This window comes from Eptatretus burgeri, chromosome 11 (genome assembly GCF_056783735.1).
Source record: "Eptatretus burgeri isolate ZD-2024b chromosome 11, Ebu_testis_v1, whole genome shotgun sequence".
Lineage (NCBI taxonomy): Eukaryota > Metazoa > Chordata > Myxini > Myxiniformes > Myxinidae > Eptatretus > Eptatretus burgeri.
Genome location: NC_140971.1, coordinates 13,012,889 through 13,027,434, shown reverse-complemented (window position 1 = coordinate 13,027,434; position 14,546 = coordinate 13,012,889). Strand labels below are relative to the sequence as shown.

The window sequence follows — 14,546 nt, the reverse complement described above, 5'->3', positions numbered from 1 at the left end:
ACATATTCAAACCCTTCACCGAATTAACCCTAAATCACTTCAGGGGTAAATCATTTGTTTGAAAAGTTACAAAATAAGTATAATAGGTTTCACCTGTATGTAATCAGTGGTTTAACTAAAAAATAAAGCTCCTCCACTTATCTAAGGAGTTTTAAGGTGAAACTCACTTGGTCAACCCACAAGGCAAACATGAAGACCAAGGAGGAGGAGCTTTCGAAAGAAGTCAGACATAAAGTGGTGGAGAAGCACCTTTCAGGAGAGGGTTAGAAGACAATTTCAAAGTCACTCATTTATCCCGTTGAGTAAAGAGAAATCCATCATTAAGAAGTGGAAGACGTATCACACCAACCAGATTCTACCCAGATCAGGTCGCCCATCCAAACTCAGCAGCCTGGCAAGCAGGAAACTGGTTTGGGATGTCATTGTAAATCCAACAATGACTTTGAAAGATCTGCGAGGCTCTATGTCTGAGATGGAGGGTCAGTGTTCATCAATCAACAATATCCCGTTCCTTTCACAAAACTGGCCTCCATGGACAGGTGGCAAGAAAGAAGCCATTACTGAAAAAGACATCTAAAAGCTCGTATGAAGTTTGTGAAAAACATCTTCATGATACTGCAGCCATGTGGAGAAAGGTTTTATGGTCAGACGAGGCAAAAACTTAACTTTTTGGTCTAAATTCAAAGCGTTATATCTGGCACAAGCCTCACACTGGACATCACTCAGTCAACATCATCCCTCCTGTGAAGCATGGTGGTGACAGCATCATGTTGTGGGGTTGCTTTTTATCAGCTGGGACTGGGAAGCTCGTCAGGATAGAAGGGACAATGGACGGTACAAAGTACAGGAGGATCCTTGATGAAAACCTGCTCGAGTCAGCCATAAATCTGATACTGGGTAGGAGATTCACATTTCAGCAGGACAATGATCCGAAGCACAAAGCTAGAGCCACACTGGAGTGGCTGAATAAGAATAAAATTAATGTTCTCGAGTGGCCCAGTCAAAGTCCTAACTTGAACCCAATTGAACATTCATGGAGAGACTTGAAGATTGCAGTCCATCGACGATCCCCATCAAACTTGACAGAACAAGAACAATTTTCATGTGAAGAATGGGTGAAGATTTCACCATCTCACTGTACAAAGCTGGAAGAGATGTACCCACAAACACTCATAGCAGTCATTGCTGTAAAAGGTTCTTCCACCAAGTACTGACCTCTAACGGGATGAATACTTGTACAACCAGTGAATTTTGATTTGTACATGTTTTTTACAGGTATTCCTGACATGTAACCTCCTTTAACTATAACAGTGTTTAGTTTGATCTCTTCAATTATGAATAAAAAATTTCATTTGGAAAAATTGTTTCTACATCATTCATAATTCATCTAAATGTGCCATTATTGGTAAGGGGTGAAAACTTTATGGCTGGATTTATTTATATGAATCAAAACTGCATCATCTAACAGGTTATATCTACAAAAAAAAAAAAATCCATGCAGCATTATGGTAAAATTAAATTTGTCCTACAAACCCTTATATCAGAGCAAACTCTTTGCCTTCATTGCTGTCAGTTAATACACCAAACAACATAAAAAAAAAAAATTTATTAAAAAAAGTCAATGTATGAACTAATCAATGTCACAGATAATACTCAAAGTAACTTCAATTGGACCTCATTTGTGCTTCCTGTTTTAACAGCCGTCTGAACCTGGTCGTGTACCCGATGATGCCACCATCGTTCAAGCCTTCTTCGCGTCTCCACTCCATATTCTGGTTCCCAAGTACCAGTTTCACTGAATAATGTCTGTAATGGCTGTGCAGACAAAATCTTGCGCAAAAATATTTCATTATATAGAAACCTCGAAGCATTTGAAATGGTGTTGAAGCTGGTACGCCTCATCAGCTGTGAGTTCATGATCTGCAAAAACAAAGTCGTCGTTAATCTTGAACACAGTCTTGAAGATGTGATTCAGAATTTAATGTCAAGGATAAAATACTATGTAGAAACTGAATCAGAATTTTCTCCAGAAAAAAGCAGCATTTGGAAGACAAGGGGTTGTCTTTCAGAAGTGTTTGTGTGTGTGTTTGTGTTTGTGTGTGTGTGTGGGGGGGTTAGGGGTGGGCACTCCAAACATATCCTTTACATTGAAAGATGTACGTACTGTACATTAATTTTACAGCTAAATCGTCTTCTTCTTTAATGGCCAAAATGATTCTCATGTTCTTGTGGGGTTGGTTGGAGGAAGTTTTTGGGACCAAGTCTTACACGAATCAGCTGGCCAGTCCTGACATTCGACTTAGTCGTTGGGGTCGTAATTTTGGAATTTGATCAGGGTGCAGACAATAGCTTGCCGCCCCTTCACAAAAGACACCATGGGATCTTTAACGTCCACCAACGAATGATGGCAGTTGGGACGCCGAGTTTAACGTCCATCTGTGGGACGGCACACACATTGATGAATCGCCCTCGCTGTGAAACACCAGGATGTCAGCTTTCTCTGTGGTTTGGGATTCAAACCCAAGGCCAGACAGCTTAGAGAGTATGTGTCCTTATAGGCCATCCGGTCAGCCCAATATCATAGGTGAATAACTCTTTTGAATGGAAACTTGAAGTTTTTTTTTTTTGTGACCTCCAATTTTAACCCTGTCTTTACCAGCCTTGGTACCTTTGTTATTCCATACATCCAACACTTGTGACTGGAAGGTCACAATTTTTTTTTTTCCACCAAACAACTCCTTGTGAAACTCACTAAATTCAGGCTTCAAACTGTTTCTTTAAAAGCCCATCCCCCCCCCCCACACACACACACACACACACACACACACACACACACACACACACACACACACACACACACACACACACACACACACACACACACACACACACACACACACACACACACACACACACACACACACACACACACACACACATCGGGAGATGGGGTTTGGCAATTGTGTGTGTGTGTGCGTGTGTGTGTGTGTGTGTGTGTGTGTGTGTGTGTGTGTGTGTGTGTGTGTGTGTGTGTGTGTGTGTGCGTGTGTGTGTGTGTGTGTGTGTGTGTCTGTCTCTGTCCAGGCCACAACAGTGTTTTTTTTTTAACCATTTGAACTTCAGTGATCAAATTTTCAACAAACCTTTAATATTATGACAATATGGAAAACACAAATTGATAAATGGGTCAAAATGTCAAAAGGGCAAAGTCACGGTGAGTACAAATAGGCCTTATCAGCCCGTCCGCAGCCCGTCAAGCACAAGACGTCCCGTTTTTCAAAAATCACTTCCATATTTATTTATTTCTCATTGAGTTTCAGTGTGTTTGTCCAGGCCATAATAGTTTTACCAATTGAGTTTTGGATGTTAGCTTTGCTACGTTTCAAGAGATGTTATTTTATTTCTGGTCAGCCCAGGAAATGTGGTGGCTAATGGTGAGGCCGAGTGGTTTAAGACACCGGACATCTTCCCATGGCTGACCGTGGAAATAGATCGTTGGGTTTTGTTTGACTATCCTTTCAGAGAAACATGCTAAGACTGAGATGTACCAGCAATGAAAGACATGTTCCATTTGTCAAGTGATGCAGCTGCTGTCTGCCTATCAGTGTGAAGGGGTACTACACAACTAACTCGGTGTGAAGTAATCCGCAATAAAGGAAGAGAGGATTTAAAAGAGATTCAGTGAGATTGATTGAGGAACAGGACTGGGTCAAAGACACTACCTTGGAGAATTCCAGTAATCCACTGGAAGAGGAAAAAAGAACATTCCATTGATAGTAACATGTTGAGTGTGCAGGTGGTGGATGTCAGAAAGCAAAGTGTTAAGGCGGCTTTTACACCGCAGCCAGTGATCTTGTTGCGTAGAGAAGGATGCCGGACTGTCGAATGCTGAAGATATGTTTCAGGAGACGGTGCCGACATATATTTGAAGATTTGATGCCTCTGACCATTTCTGAGAAACGAGTCAGTTTGTCAAGAGTTCATTGACTGGGGCAGAATCCAATCACCAATTTCAGGTTAATGCCAGACAGAACTTTATCTCCTTTCTCACAGATGGGATGGATAAACTGGTGCATGTGGGAGAGTAAGCTTCTGTGAAATTATTCCCATGGGAAATAAACATCAGGTACTGCGGAGGTGGTAACCCAAGTCATTACTGAGAGGGCAGATTTCAGTTCCTGCCAGTTGGCCTGTGTGAACAGCCATTGTCTGCGTCGTTGAAGGAGCCCCCTGCCAAAAACAGGGAGACATGGGTTTTGACAAGAACGTGGTCAGTGGAGCGAACAGTGGGATAGGAGACTGAGTGCTTGGATGGTCAGTAGAGCCAACAGTGGGAGAGGAGCCGGAGTACTTGGATGGACAGTGGAGTCAACAATGGGAGAGGAGCTGGAGTGCTTGGATGGACAGTAGAGCCAGTGGGAGAGGAACCGGAGTGCTTGTATGGAAAGCAGAGCCAACAGTGGGAGAGGAGCTGGAGTTATTGGATGGACAGTAGAGCCAACAATGGGAGAGGAACCGGAGTGCTTGGATGGAGAGCAGAGACAACAGTGGGAGTGGAGTCGGAGTGCTTGGATGGACAGTCGAGCCAACAGTGGGAGAGGAGCCAGAGTACTTGGATGGACAGTGGAGTCAATGATGGGAGAGGAGCCGGAGTGCTTGGATGGACAGTCGAGCCAGTGGGAGAGCAGCCAGAGTGCTTGGATGGACAGTAGAGCCAGTGGGAGAGGAACCGGAGTGCTTGTATGGAGAGCAGAGCCAAAAGTGAGAGAGGAGCTGGAGTGCTTGGATGGACAGTAGAGTCAACAATGGGAGAGGAGCCTGAGTGCTTTGATGGACAGTAGAGCCAACAATGGGAGAGGAGCCAGAGTGCTTGGATGGAGAGCAGAGCCAACAGTGGGAGAGGAAACAGAGTGCTTGGATGGAGAGTGGAGCCAACAGTGGGAGAGGAGCCAGAGTGCTTGGATGGAGAGTGGAGCCAACAGTGGGAGAGGAATCGGAGTGCTTGGATGGAACGTTTGTCATTCCTAAGTGCAGAAGAGAGGAGATCCTGGAACCAGATACTGTACAGGTCGTGAATGTTTCAGATCTATCGGCTCAGACGGCCTTAAAGCTGCAATGCTACATCTGCTTGTTGTACAACCATCACAGCCAGGAGGTCAGGTCCTAGTGCAAGTCCACACAGACGAGGTACGTCGAGTCTTAGAAGATGTTTGGTTTATTTGAACCGAAACTTTAATCGTCCAGGATGATAAATAAATGGCATTCGCTGTTAAAAATCGTCATGCGATGAAAGGAGAGGAACTGTTTATGTGTAACCTGAGGGAAAGCAAATCCGTGGGTTTTAAATGATCGACATTCTGTCTTAAAAAAACATTTAAATAATATTCGAGGCGACGCTTGATGCAGGAATACACCTTGATCACCTGCCCTCCAGGGTAAACAAATGCGAAGGAATTCGATTCTGTTTGCCTTTCATACACGTGAACAAAAATGGGCGTCATCGGACAACTCGAGTTTCACACGCGCGGGTCGGTTTGGACCAGTGGTTCTCAAACTTTTTTTGACTACCGCCCCCTTCTGCCCTCTTGGACCGGCCCAATGCTCCTTTGTCCTATCGTTCGTGGTCGGACACCCAGTGGGCAATTGGATAGTCCGAATTTATGTAGATAGGAAGCAAAAATAACAGAAGCCAAATATTTTCTGAATAATATTTTACTTTACACGACCTACAATGTTTCAGCAGAACAGGTCCAGGTGAGGCAAACTGGGAATCTGTTATCACAGGCCCAAATACCATTAGTGTGAAGGGTGGGCCTGGTGACTCGCTGTGAGATTACGAACGTATGGCTCCATCTCAGTGAGGTAGAGACGCAGATCGCCCCTCTTGGTAATGTCAAGGCGGTTTCGATACTTGGTCAGTAGGACCATCACGGCGCTGAACCCTCTTTCAACGAGGTATGATGTGGGGAATGCCATCAGCAGCAGTTCTGCCTCTGTCCACATTGCGGGGTATTCGCCCCGCTCCAGAATCCAGAATTTGCCGTATTCATGCTGCGAGAATCTTGCCTTCGCCTCATCATCGTTCCACAAGTTGATAATTTCGTCCTGTAATTCGCGCTTCACATCTCGAATGTCACATTTGAATGGGTTGATCACTAATGCTGGCACCGACAGTTCTAGCATGTCTCTGAAACGCTGCTCCATATCTCCACAATTCTTCTCAAGGTGATTGCAATAAACGAGCAGCTCTTCATCAGAAACAGCAGTTTCCTTTGCTAACCGGGGAAAGTGGTACATATCGCTGCGGCCGAGGGTTTCCCTGTGCAGAGTCGCCTTGGTTACTGTAATGTCCGAGGTGCAGCGGAACATGGAGAGGGAGAGCGTTAGCAGTAACTCCGCTTTAATGCGCGCTCGAATGTACATTACTGCCCCCCCTAGCGGGCGAGTCATGATGTATATGAAAACCCAACCACGTGATACAGCACACTCCTCCCCTTGTAAAATGACAATTCCAATGATGAAATGACAATTATAACATGACCAAACGAAACCAATCAACATTCAAAATCCTCCAAGTACTGCGGCCGTTTTCTGACCCGCCTTGGGCGGGCAGTGCCGCCAGACGGCCCAGGCTCAGATGCCTCCCGGTTAGGTCGAGGTGACACCCTCACCGGACTTGCCCCATCCGCAACAACAACCGCCCCCGGCCGACAAGCTTGCTCGTCGTCCTCGGGCAGGACTGAATCAGGTGAACACCACGCGGGCGTCAGCACGTCCGGCCTTGGCGATACAACGCCTGGCGACGGCGACATCACAGGTGGGGGGCCCACGTCGCTTGGCAAGGGGGGGGGTGGGTGACGCTGAACAGCGATCATGCATTTGGTCCACGTGCCGCTGCAACACCTCCCCACCATCAGTCCGCACCATGCAATTCGCCGGCCGCAGTACCACAGAGACTACAGCCGGCACCCATTTGGAACCGTGGAAATAATCGCGCACCATTACCCGGTCCCACATCAAAACCGCGCAGCAGCGTCGGGCGAGACACCACCCCACTCACCGACCCTCCAGGTCGCAGCAAATCCAGTCTGGACCGCAATGCCCGTCCATAGAGACGAATGGCAGGAGAATCGCCCGTGGCAGGATGAATAGCGTTCCTGTATTGGAGCAAAAAGATATCGACCACAGTCTGCACAGGTGCAACAGCCCCCCCCCCCTTCGCAAAGCCCGTTTCAACATTTTAACAAATGATTCCGCCTGCCCGTTCATCGCAGGATGATACGGTGCGGACCTTAGATGTCGAATACCATTTTGACACATAAACTCATCAAATGTACCGGCGATGAACTGCAGACCGTTATCCGAGACCAGAATCTCGGGTATCCCTTTATTAGCAAAGATCGTCCGCAGTTTTTCTTCCGTAATGTTTGCCGATGTATGCTGCATTACTACAACCTCTGCCTATTTAGAGAACGCATCGATCACAATCACGTGTCAAACTGATCACAGTTTGACACGTGGTGCAATGCTTAACCATCTGCTCAATGGCTTTGTCTAACCCCGGCACCACAACAGGCTACGAGCAAGACTCTTGGTCTTCACGACGCCAAGGTGACTGACATGAAGTTCCTCCAAACACTGCTGCCTGAACTTCGGTGGATTCACCGCTCTCATTCTCCACATAACGCACCGTTGGGCCAACGACAGCTCCGATGCGCGCGACGCGAAAGGCTGAAATGCCGGTGTTGAAGGTAGATCGCTCCAATTCCCCGTAGAAATCGCCTGAACGACACGTGCGAGCACTGGATCATGAGCCGATTCCACCGCGACCTGTTTGGCCGTGATCGGCCCGCTTTGGACCTGGCTCAGTGCAAACACATCAACCCGGTCGGCTGATTCAGACGAAGCTGGACCCTCCGCACAAGGCAAGCGTGAGAGCCCATCGCAGTTAGCATGCTTCTCGGTTCTTCGGAACTGAATATTGTAGCTGTAAGCAGCAAGAAATAGACACCACCGCTGTATTCGCACGGCCGCCACCACCGGTACCCCGCGTTCGGGTCTCAGGATGAATTGAAGTGGTTTGCGATCCGTCTGCAAAGTGAAATGCCGCCCCAGCAGGTATTGATGAAACCTCCGCACACCCCAGATGAGGCCGAGAGCCTCGCGCTCGATCTGGCCATATTCCTGCTCTGCTGTGGACAGGGTCCGGGATGCAAAACAAACAGGCCGCTCGGAACCATCGTCCATCCTGTGAGAGAGCAATGCCCCGATGCTGCATGCTAATAAGAGCGGACGGGCAGGCTCGTAGTGCACGAGGACCGTATCCTCCGTGAGCAGCCGCTTGACGCGGTCAAACGATGCCTGGTGTGCATGCCCCCAGGCCCAGCGCTCGTCCTTCCTGAGCAACCGCGTTAATGGCGCAAGCTGCGAGCTGAGCCCGCGCACGAATCTTTGGTAATACTGTGCCATACCAATGAATGGGCGCAGCTGCGTCTTGTCACGGGGCGGTGGCATGTGCCGAATTGCCTCCACCTTCCGAGGGCCTTTCAACAGCCCCTCCGGCGTGATGATGTGCCCGAGGTATTCCAAGCGCTGCTTGAAGAACGCGCACTTGTCCCTGTTCAAGCGCAGGCCGCACGCTTCCAGCTTTGTTCGCACTTGGGGAATGTTTGGAAGGTGCTCGTCTGCCGTTTTCCCCGCAATGAGCACATCGTCCAGATAGGTTTGAGCGGACAGGCCAATGCAAACCTGATCCATGGCTTTCTTCCACAAGGCCGGGGCCGAAGCAATCCCAAAACAGGGTCGGGTATATCGATAGAGCCCTTGACACGTGTCGATTGTCAAAAGGTCGCTACTCCTGGGATCCATCGCCAGGTGAAAATATGCATCATGCAGGTCAAGCTTCGTGAAGTATTGACTCCATGCCAGCCGTGCATATATCTCATCGATTGACGGCAGCGGATACTGCTCCACGCTGAGCCCGGGTTAACCGTAGACTTGAAGTCCCCGCACAATCGGACGTCTGCATTCCGTTTGAGCACCGTGACGACCGGGGTGGCCCAATCTGAGTACGACACGCATTCGATCACTCCACAGGCCTCCAGCCTATCCAGTTCACCCTTGACCTTGTCCCACAGGGCATACGGCACCGGTCGTGGTTTACAAAAACGAGGAACCACCCCCTCATTCAGGAAGAGCTTTGCCTGAACGCCTTTGAGTTTCCCAAGGTCGTCGCAAAACAAACCTTGATGTCTTTGAAGAATCTTCTCCAAATGATCCTCCCATCGGCTCGGCACAGGTTGCACAAGGTGAACGGCGGCCCAGTCAAGCCTGATGCGGGTCAGCCAGTCCCGGCCTAGGAGAGACGGACCCCTCCCCCGCACGACGTACAACGGAAGCGTGGCGACCTGGCCTTGGTACCCCACAGACACGTCTGCCATCCCGATGGGCGTTATCCTCTCACGGGTGTACGTGTACAGTGTGAGGTTTGACCTGATAAGCTTCAGGCCGTTGAGTCTACGCATGGTCTGTTCGCCGATGATCGACACAGCCGCTCCCGTATCAACCTGAAACGTGATCGGCGTTTTGTTCACTTCGATTGCCACCATCAGGCGTGCCGCCGCAGGACCAATTGAAAACAGGCTCATCATCGGCTGCAGGTTCTGCCCAGGGTCGCCCCGCACATTGCCGTCCATGACCTTAACGGTGGCCAACGCCCCTCGGCACACGCTTCAGATGACCCACCTTGCGACAATGTAAACACACGGTGTTTTTAAACAGGCACACACGCCACAGGTGTTGACCTCCAGATCCCAAACACGTCCGCGGGGCCACCTCACCGCCCATGCGGCGACGTCTGGCCCGGCCCGCACCGAAGGTCGCGCGTGCTTCCCGGGGCGCTCGCGACACCGCGTGGACCCCCGGGTCATCGGGTATGCTGTGGCCGGTGATGGCCCGAACATCGACAGTCTGCTCGACAGCTGCAGCAGTGTCGACCACCGAGTTGAATGTAATGGCTTCACCCTTCAGTCGTAGAATCGCCGAAACCATTTTTGCATCTTGTAAACCGGAAATAAAGCGATCTCCGAGTCGAGCTGGACGCTCCCCCGCCGTGAACCTGCAGGCCACGGAAGAATGCTTCACTCGCGCTACGAAATCCGCGACGCGCTCCCCCGTACCTTTCGCGAGGCGATCGAACTGGTATCGAGCTAGCTGTAATGACTTCTCCGGCGCCATGTGTGCTTTCATCTTCTGCACAATGTCCTGAAACGACAGCGTGTCCCCACTGGGCTTGTCCGGCGCCACCAAATCACTCAGAAGTCGTTAATGCTCAGTCGATAGCAAGGCGAGCAAGATCGACTTTTGCTTGCTCTCGTCGACCACATCATTCGCGTGGAAATAGCACCCTAATTGCTCTGAAAAACAATTTGAAGTGGTCTCCGACGAAAATCTGCACCCGTCCGTGCGCTGTGACTCATCTACCAACCATCCTTGTCAGCCAACTGTAATGTCCGAGGTGCAGCGGAACATGGAGAGGGAGAGCGTTAGCAGTAACTCTGCTTTATTGCGCGCTCAGATGTACATTACTGCCCCCCTAGCAGGCGAGTCACGATATATGAAAACCCAACCACGTGATACAGCACAGTTACGAACACGCCAATCACTTTCTTTGCTTTAATCAGCATCATATGGTCACCCTGGAGTTGTTTGTTGACATCATTCAGTATACTGAATATGTCCGCGAGGTAAGCCACATCATGCTCAATCACATTCACTTTCTCCGATAACTCTGTATCAATTTCCTACAGAAACTCGACCACTGTCGAGAAGAGGGCATGGAAACGGGTCAAACAAGTGCCTTTGGACAACCATCGAACTTCGGTATGAAACAAGAGCCTCTCGAATGGTTCATCATTCTCCTGGCAAAGCTGACGAAACAGCCGATCATGCAGAGACGACACCTTGATTTTATTCACTGCTTTGATTACTATTTGGAGTGATGTATGAAGCCTGGTGCTGAGAGCTTTTGCTACAAGATGCTGGCGGTGCACGACACAGTGAATGGCGAACACGGACGGTACCTGGTTCTTCAGAAGCGCAATAAAACCACGCTGGCGGCCAACCATCGTGGTGCCCCGTCCGTCACGCAAGCGAGAATGTTCTCCATCGGTATGTTCTTATCAGTAAAGTACTTCTCCAACGTTTGGAAGATGGAAGAACCCTTCGTATCAGTCTGAAGAGAGCGGGCAAACAACAATTCTTCCACCATTTCCTGATCACGGATGAAGCGAACGTAGCAGAGTAACAGAGCTTCACTGTCACGCAAAGTGGACTCATCCAGCTGGATGGCGAAGTGTGTACTTCTCAGCTCACCACACAGCTTATCTTCTACATCTGATGACATTTCATCAATCCGCCTGGCCACGGAATCATTGCTGAGAGCAATCGACGAGAGAACTGGATACGGATCCTGGCCCACAACAGTTTTTATCACTTCCCCAACAGCCGATTTGATCAACTGTTTGCCGATTGAATACGGTTCTCCAGATCTGGCAATGAGCAATGACAGCTTATACGACGCTTCCAGTCCTTTATCCACGAGCTTTTGGCTGGCTTTGAACATTGTGGTTACCGTGGATCGCTTCTCAAATTTCTCTTTCAGCGATTGGAAATAGCTGACCTCTGCGCGAGCCTCATCACTGTGCTTTTTACTCAGGCGCTCGCTCAGTCGAGATGGTTTCATTGATTCATTGAACAGCCTGATACCACACAACAAACACATCGGTAACTGCGTGTTCGTCAGGGATGGAATGAATCCATACTTGATGTATTCAACGGAATACTGACGACACTTTTTCTTTGAGGCCGACATCTTGAAGCCGACCGTATGTGAAGCTTTTTTGAATCACGAAATCAATACGCCAAGATGTCGAAAGACCAACACCAGTGATAAGCCCAAACAATAATTATATATTTCCGGTCTCTGGTCAGTTGATTTTCACCCTGCGCGGCAAAAAAAAATTTTCTTCACATTTCCAACGGTAGCTACAACAGTGCGCGCCTAAAACACAATGCCGCGCCGCCTCAGCACTCGCGCCGCCTCAGCACTCGCGCCGCCTCAGCACTCGCGCCGCCTCAGCACTCGCGCCGCCTCAGTACTCGCTCCTCCTCAGTACTCGCTCCTCCTCAGTACCCGCTCCTCCTCAGTACCCGCTCCTCCTCAGTACTCGCGCCTCCTCAGTACTCGCTCCTCCTCAGTACCCGCTCCTCCTCAGTACTCGCGCTGCCGGATCATAACACATGTATATGGTATTCACACCATGTGTATATTAAAAAAACCACTGACTTGCATTGTTGGTAAACAAGTCTGTAATATGCTTGAAGAACTTAATGATTTTCAGAATAAGTACATTTTAAAATGTGTTCATTATTTACAAAAAGGCCGACCTGTCCCATTGCCTGTCTTTAATTTCTCTCCGGACGGCGCCAAGGAAAACGAGGACCACAACGGGCATTGTATGGCCAATTGGCCGAATGGTGCCGAGTAACCTGTTCAGACTGCAGGAAGCCCAATGAGCGCTCCGAATCGCCGCTGCTCCTCTAAATCGCCAGTGCCCCCCAAATCATTGCCAGCGCCCCCTACCACTCGTGGAGTCTGGAGCGCCCCCCTGAAAGTTCCCAGCGCCCACTGGGGGGCGGTAGGGACCACTTTGAGAACCACGAGTTTGGACGAAGAGGAATGTTAATGGAGGAAGAAGATCGAGCGCGCGATTAATCGAGAAGATTGAGAACACTTGCGTTTAAAACACGTTGTGAATAAACGCTTCCAAACACCGTGTAATAATAGTCTTACGTAAAATGAAGATATCTTACGTCCATTTGCTTCGAACTTCCAGCCGGTTCTACACAAGAAGCGCTTTGTTCGAGGTTCGTTTCACCACACTGATCGGTGTACGTCCGACCCGACGAATTAGGCCAACGCGGACAGAACACAAGTCCGTAAGTTATTTTTTTTTATTTTTTATTTTTATCGTTCGTTCTACAGTGTTACCCCTCAAGCCTCTGCATTGTGTTCAAGTATCATGATGAAAATTCTGTGCGCAGATAAGGCGGTGTATGGTGCTCGTTTTTCATTCATTTTTGCTTTCGCTCATGATACCGCCGCCGTTTACATCGTTCGAGACGTGGTGACTTAAAACAAGTGAGAAAAATCAATATAATAAATGCGAACGTTGGTTATGCTCAAGTTTATCATTTGATCGTGTTACAAAAACGACATTTGAAGATTCAATTGTTCATTCATGCACATGAACTCCCAACCATGTGTGTGTGTGTATATATATATATATATATATATATATATATATATATATATATATATATATATATATATATATATATATATATATATATATATATATATATATATATATATATATATACACACATACAAGCCTGGTGTTGGCGCAGTGGTTAGGGCAGCGGCTTGGGATCCAAAAGGTCCTGAGTTCAAGCCCCGTTGGACCACTGAATTAATACACCAGGGGGTTGACTCAGCCTGTCATCCTTCCGAGGTCGGCGAAATGAGTACCAGTGTACTGGGCCGGTGTATACCCCGGTTAAAATAGGTGTACCATATCCCTGTGTCGTAAGAGGCGACCAGGGTTGCGTCAGGAAGGGCATCCGGCGTAAAACATGCGCCAAATCACTATGCGGATCATACGGATGATCCGCTGTGGCGACCCCTAACGGGAGCAGCCGAAAGAAGAAGAAGAAGATATATATATACATATACATATATACACATATATATATATATATACATATACATATATATACATATATATATATATATATACATATATATATATATATATATATATACATATATACATACACATATATATATACATATATACACATATACATACATACATATATATATATATATATATATATACATATATATACATACACTACCGGTCAAAAGATTTAGAACACCCCCATTTTTCAGTTTTTACTGAAATTTAAGCAGTTCAAGTCCAGTGAATAACCTGAAATGGAACAAAGCTAAGCGGTCAACTGCCAGAGGTTAAAAAAAAAAGTTTAGGTTACCAAAAACTGAAAAATAATGTCAATTTCAGAGTTGTTAAAAAAGCCCTTTTCATGGAACAAGTAATGGGTTAGCAACTGCAGCTGTTCTGCAGCAATGGAAGTAAATTAAGCCTTGAAAGTTGATGCAAACAATTCCAACAGGTGTCCTAACTTTTGTTGATTAGTTATAACCCCTCTGTCTGTATAAAAGCAGTGATGGAGCAGACTGTGTTGTGACAACCTCTGAAGCATTATTTGGACAATATTGCACTGCAGGAAATAGTATATTGCTGTCATAATGGTGAGAAAAAGACAATTAACAAAGGAAGACAGACAGACAATTATAACCCTTAAAAGTTTAGGTCTTTCCTTTGGAAAAATTGCAAAGGTAGCCAAGGTGTCAGTGAGTACAGTTTCCTACACCATCAAAAGGCACTTGGAAACTGGAGGAA

At 47.6% G+C, this 14,546-nt stretch overlaps 1 protein-coding gene across 7 annotated transcripts in view; it reads right to left on the bottom strand.

Moving 5' to 3' along the window:
* Positions 1-12,990, bottom strand: part of LARS2 (leucyl-tRNA synthetase 2, mitochondrial) — a 91,250-nt gene extending 78,260 nt beyond the window's left edge. The window contains exons 1-3 of one of the 7 annotated variants that reach the window (XM_085845237.1): positions 12,874-12,990; positions 7,061-7,157; positions 1,675-1,920 (exon numbers count right to left, since the gene is read on the bottom strand). In XM_085845237.1, coding sequence (XP_085701363.1) covers positions 1,675-1,917 — 243 coding nt within the window. In that variant the 5' untranslated portion in view covers positions 1,918-1,920; positions 7,061-7,157; positions 12,874-12,990. Of the gene's footprint in view, positions 1-167; positions 1,611-1,674; positions 1,921-7,060; positions 7,158-12,447; positions 12,748-12,853 lie in introns of those variants that run through there. The other 6 variants (XR_015049079.1, XM_085845236.1, XM_085845234.1 and 3 more) reach the window with 6 other exon arrangements.
* Between the last annotated feature and the right edge of the window lie 1,556 nt (positions 12,991-14,546).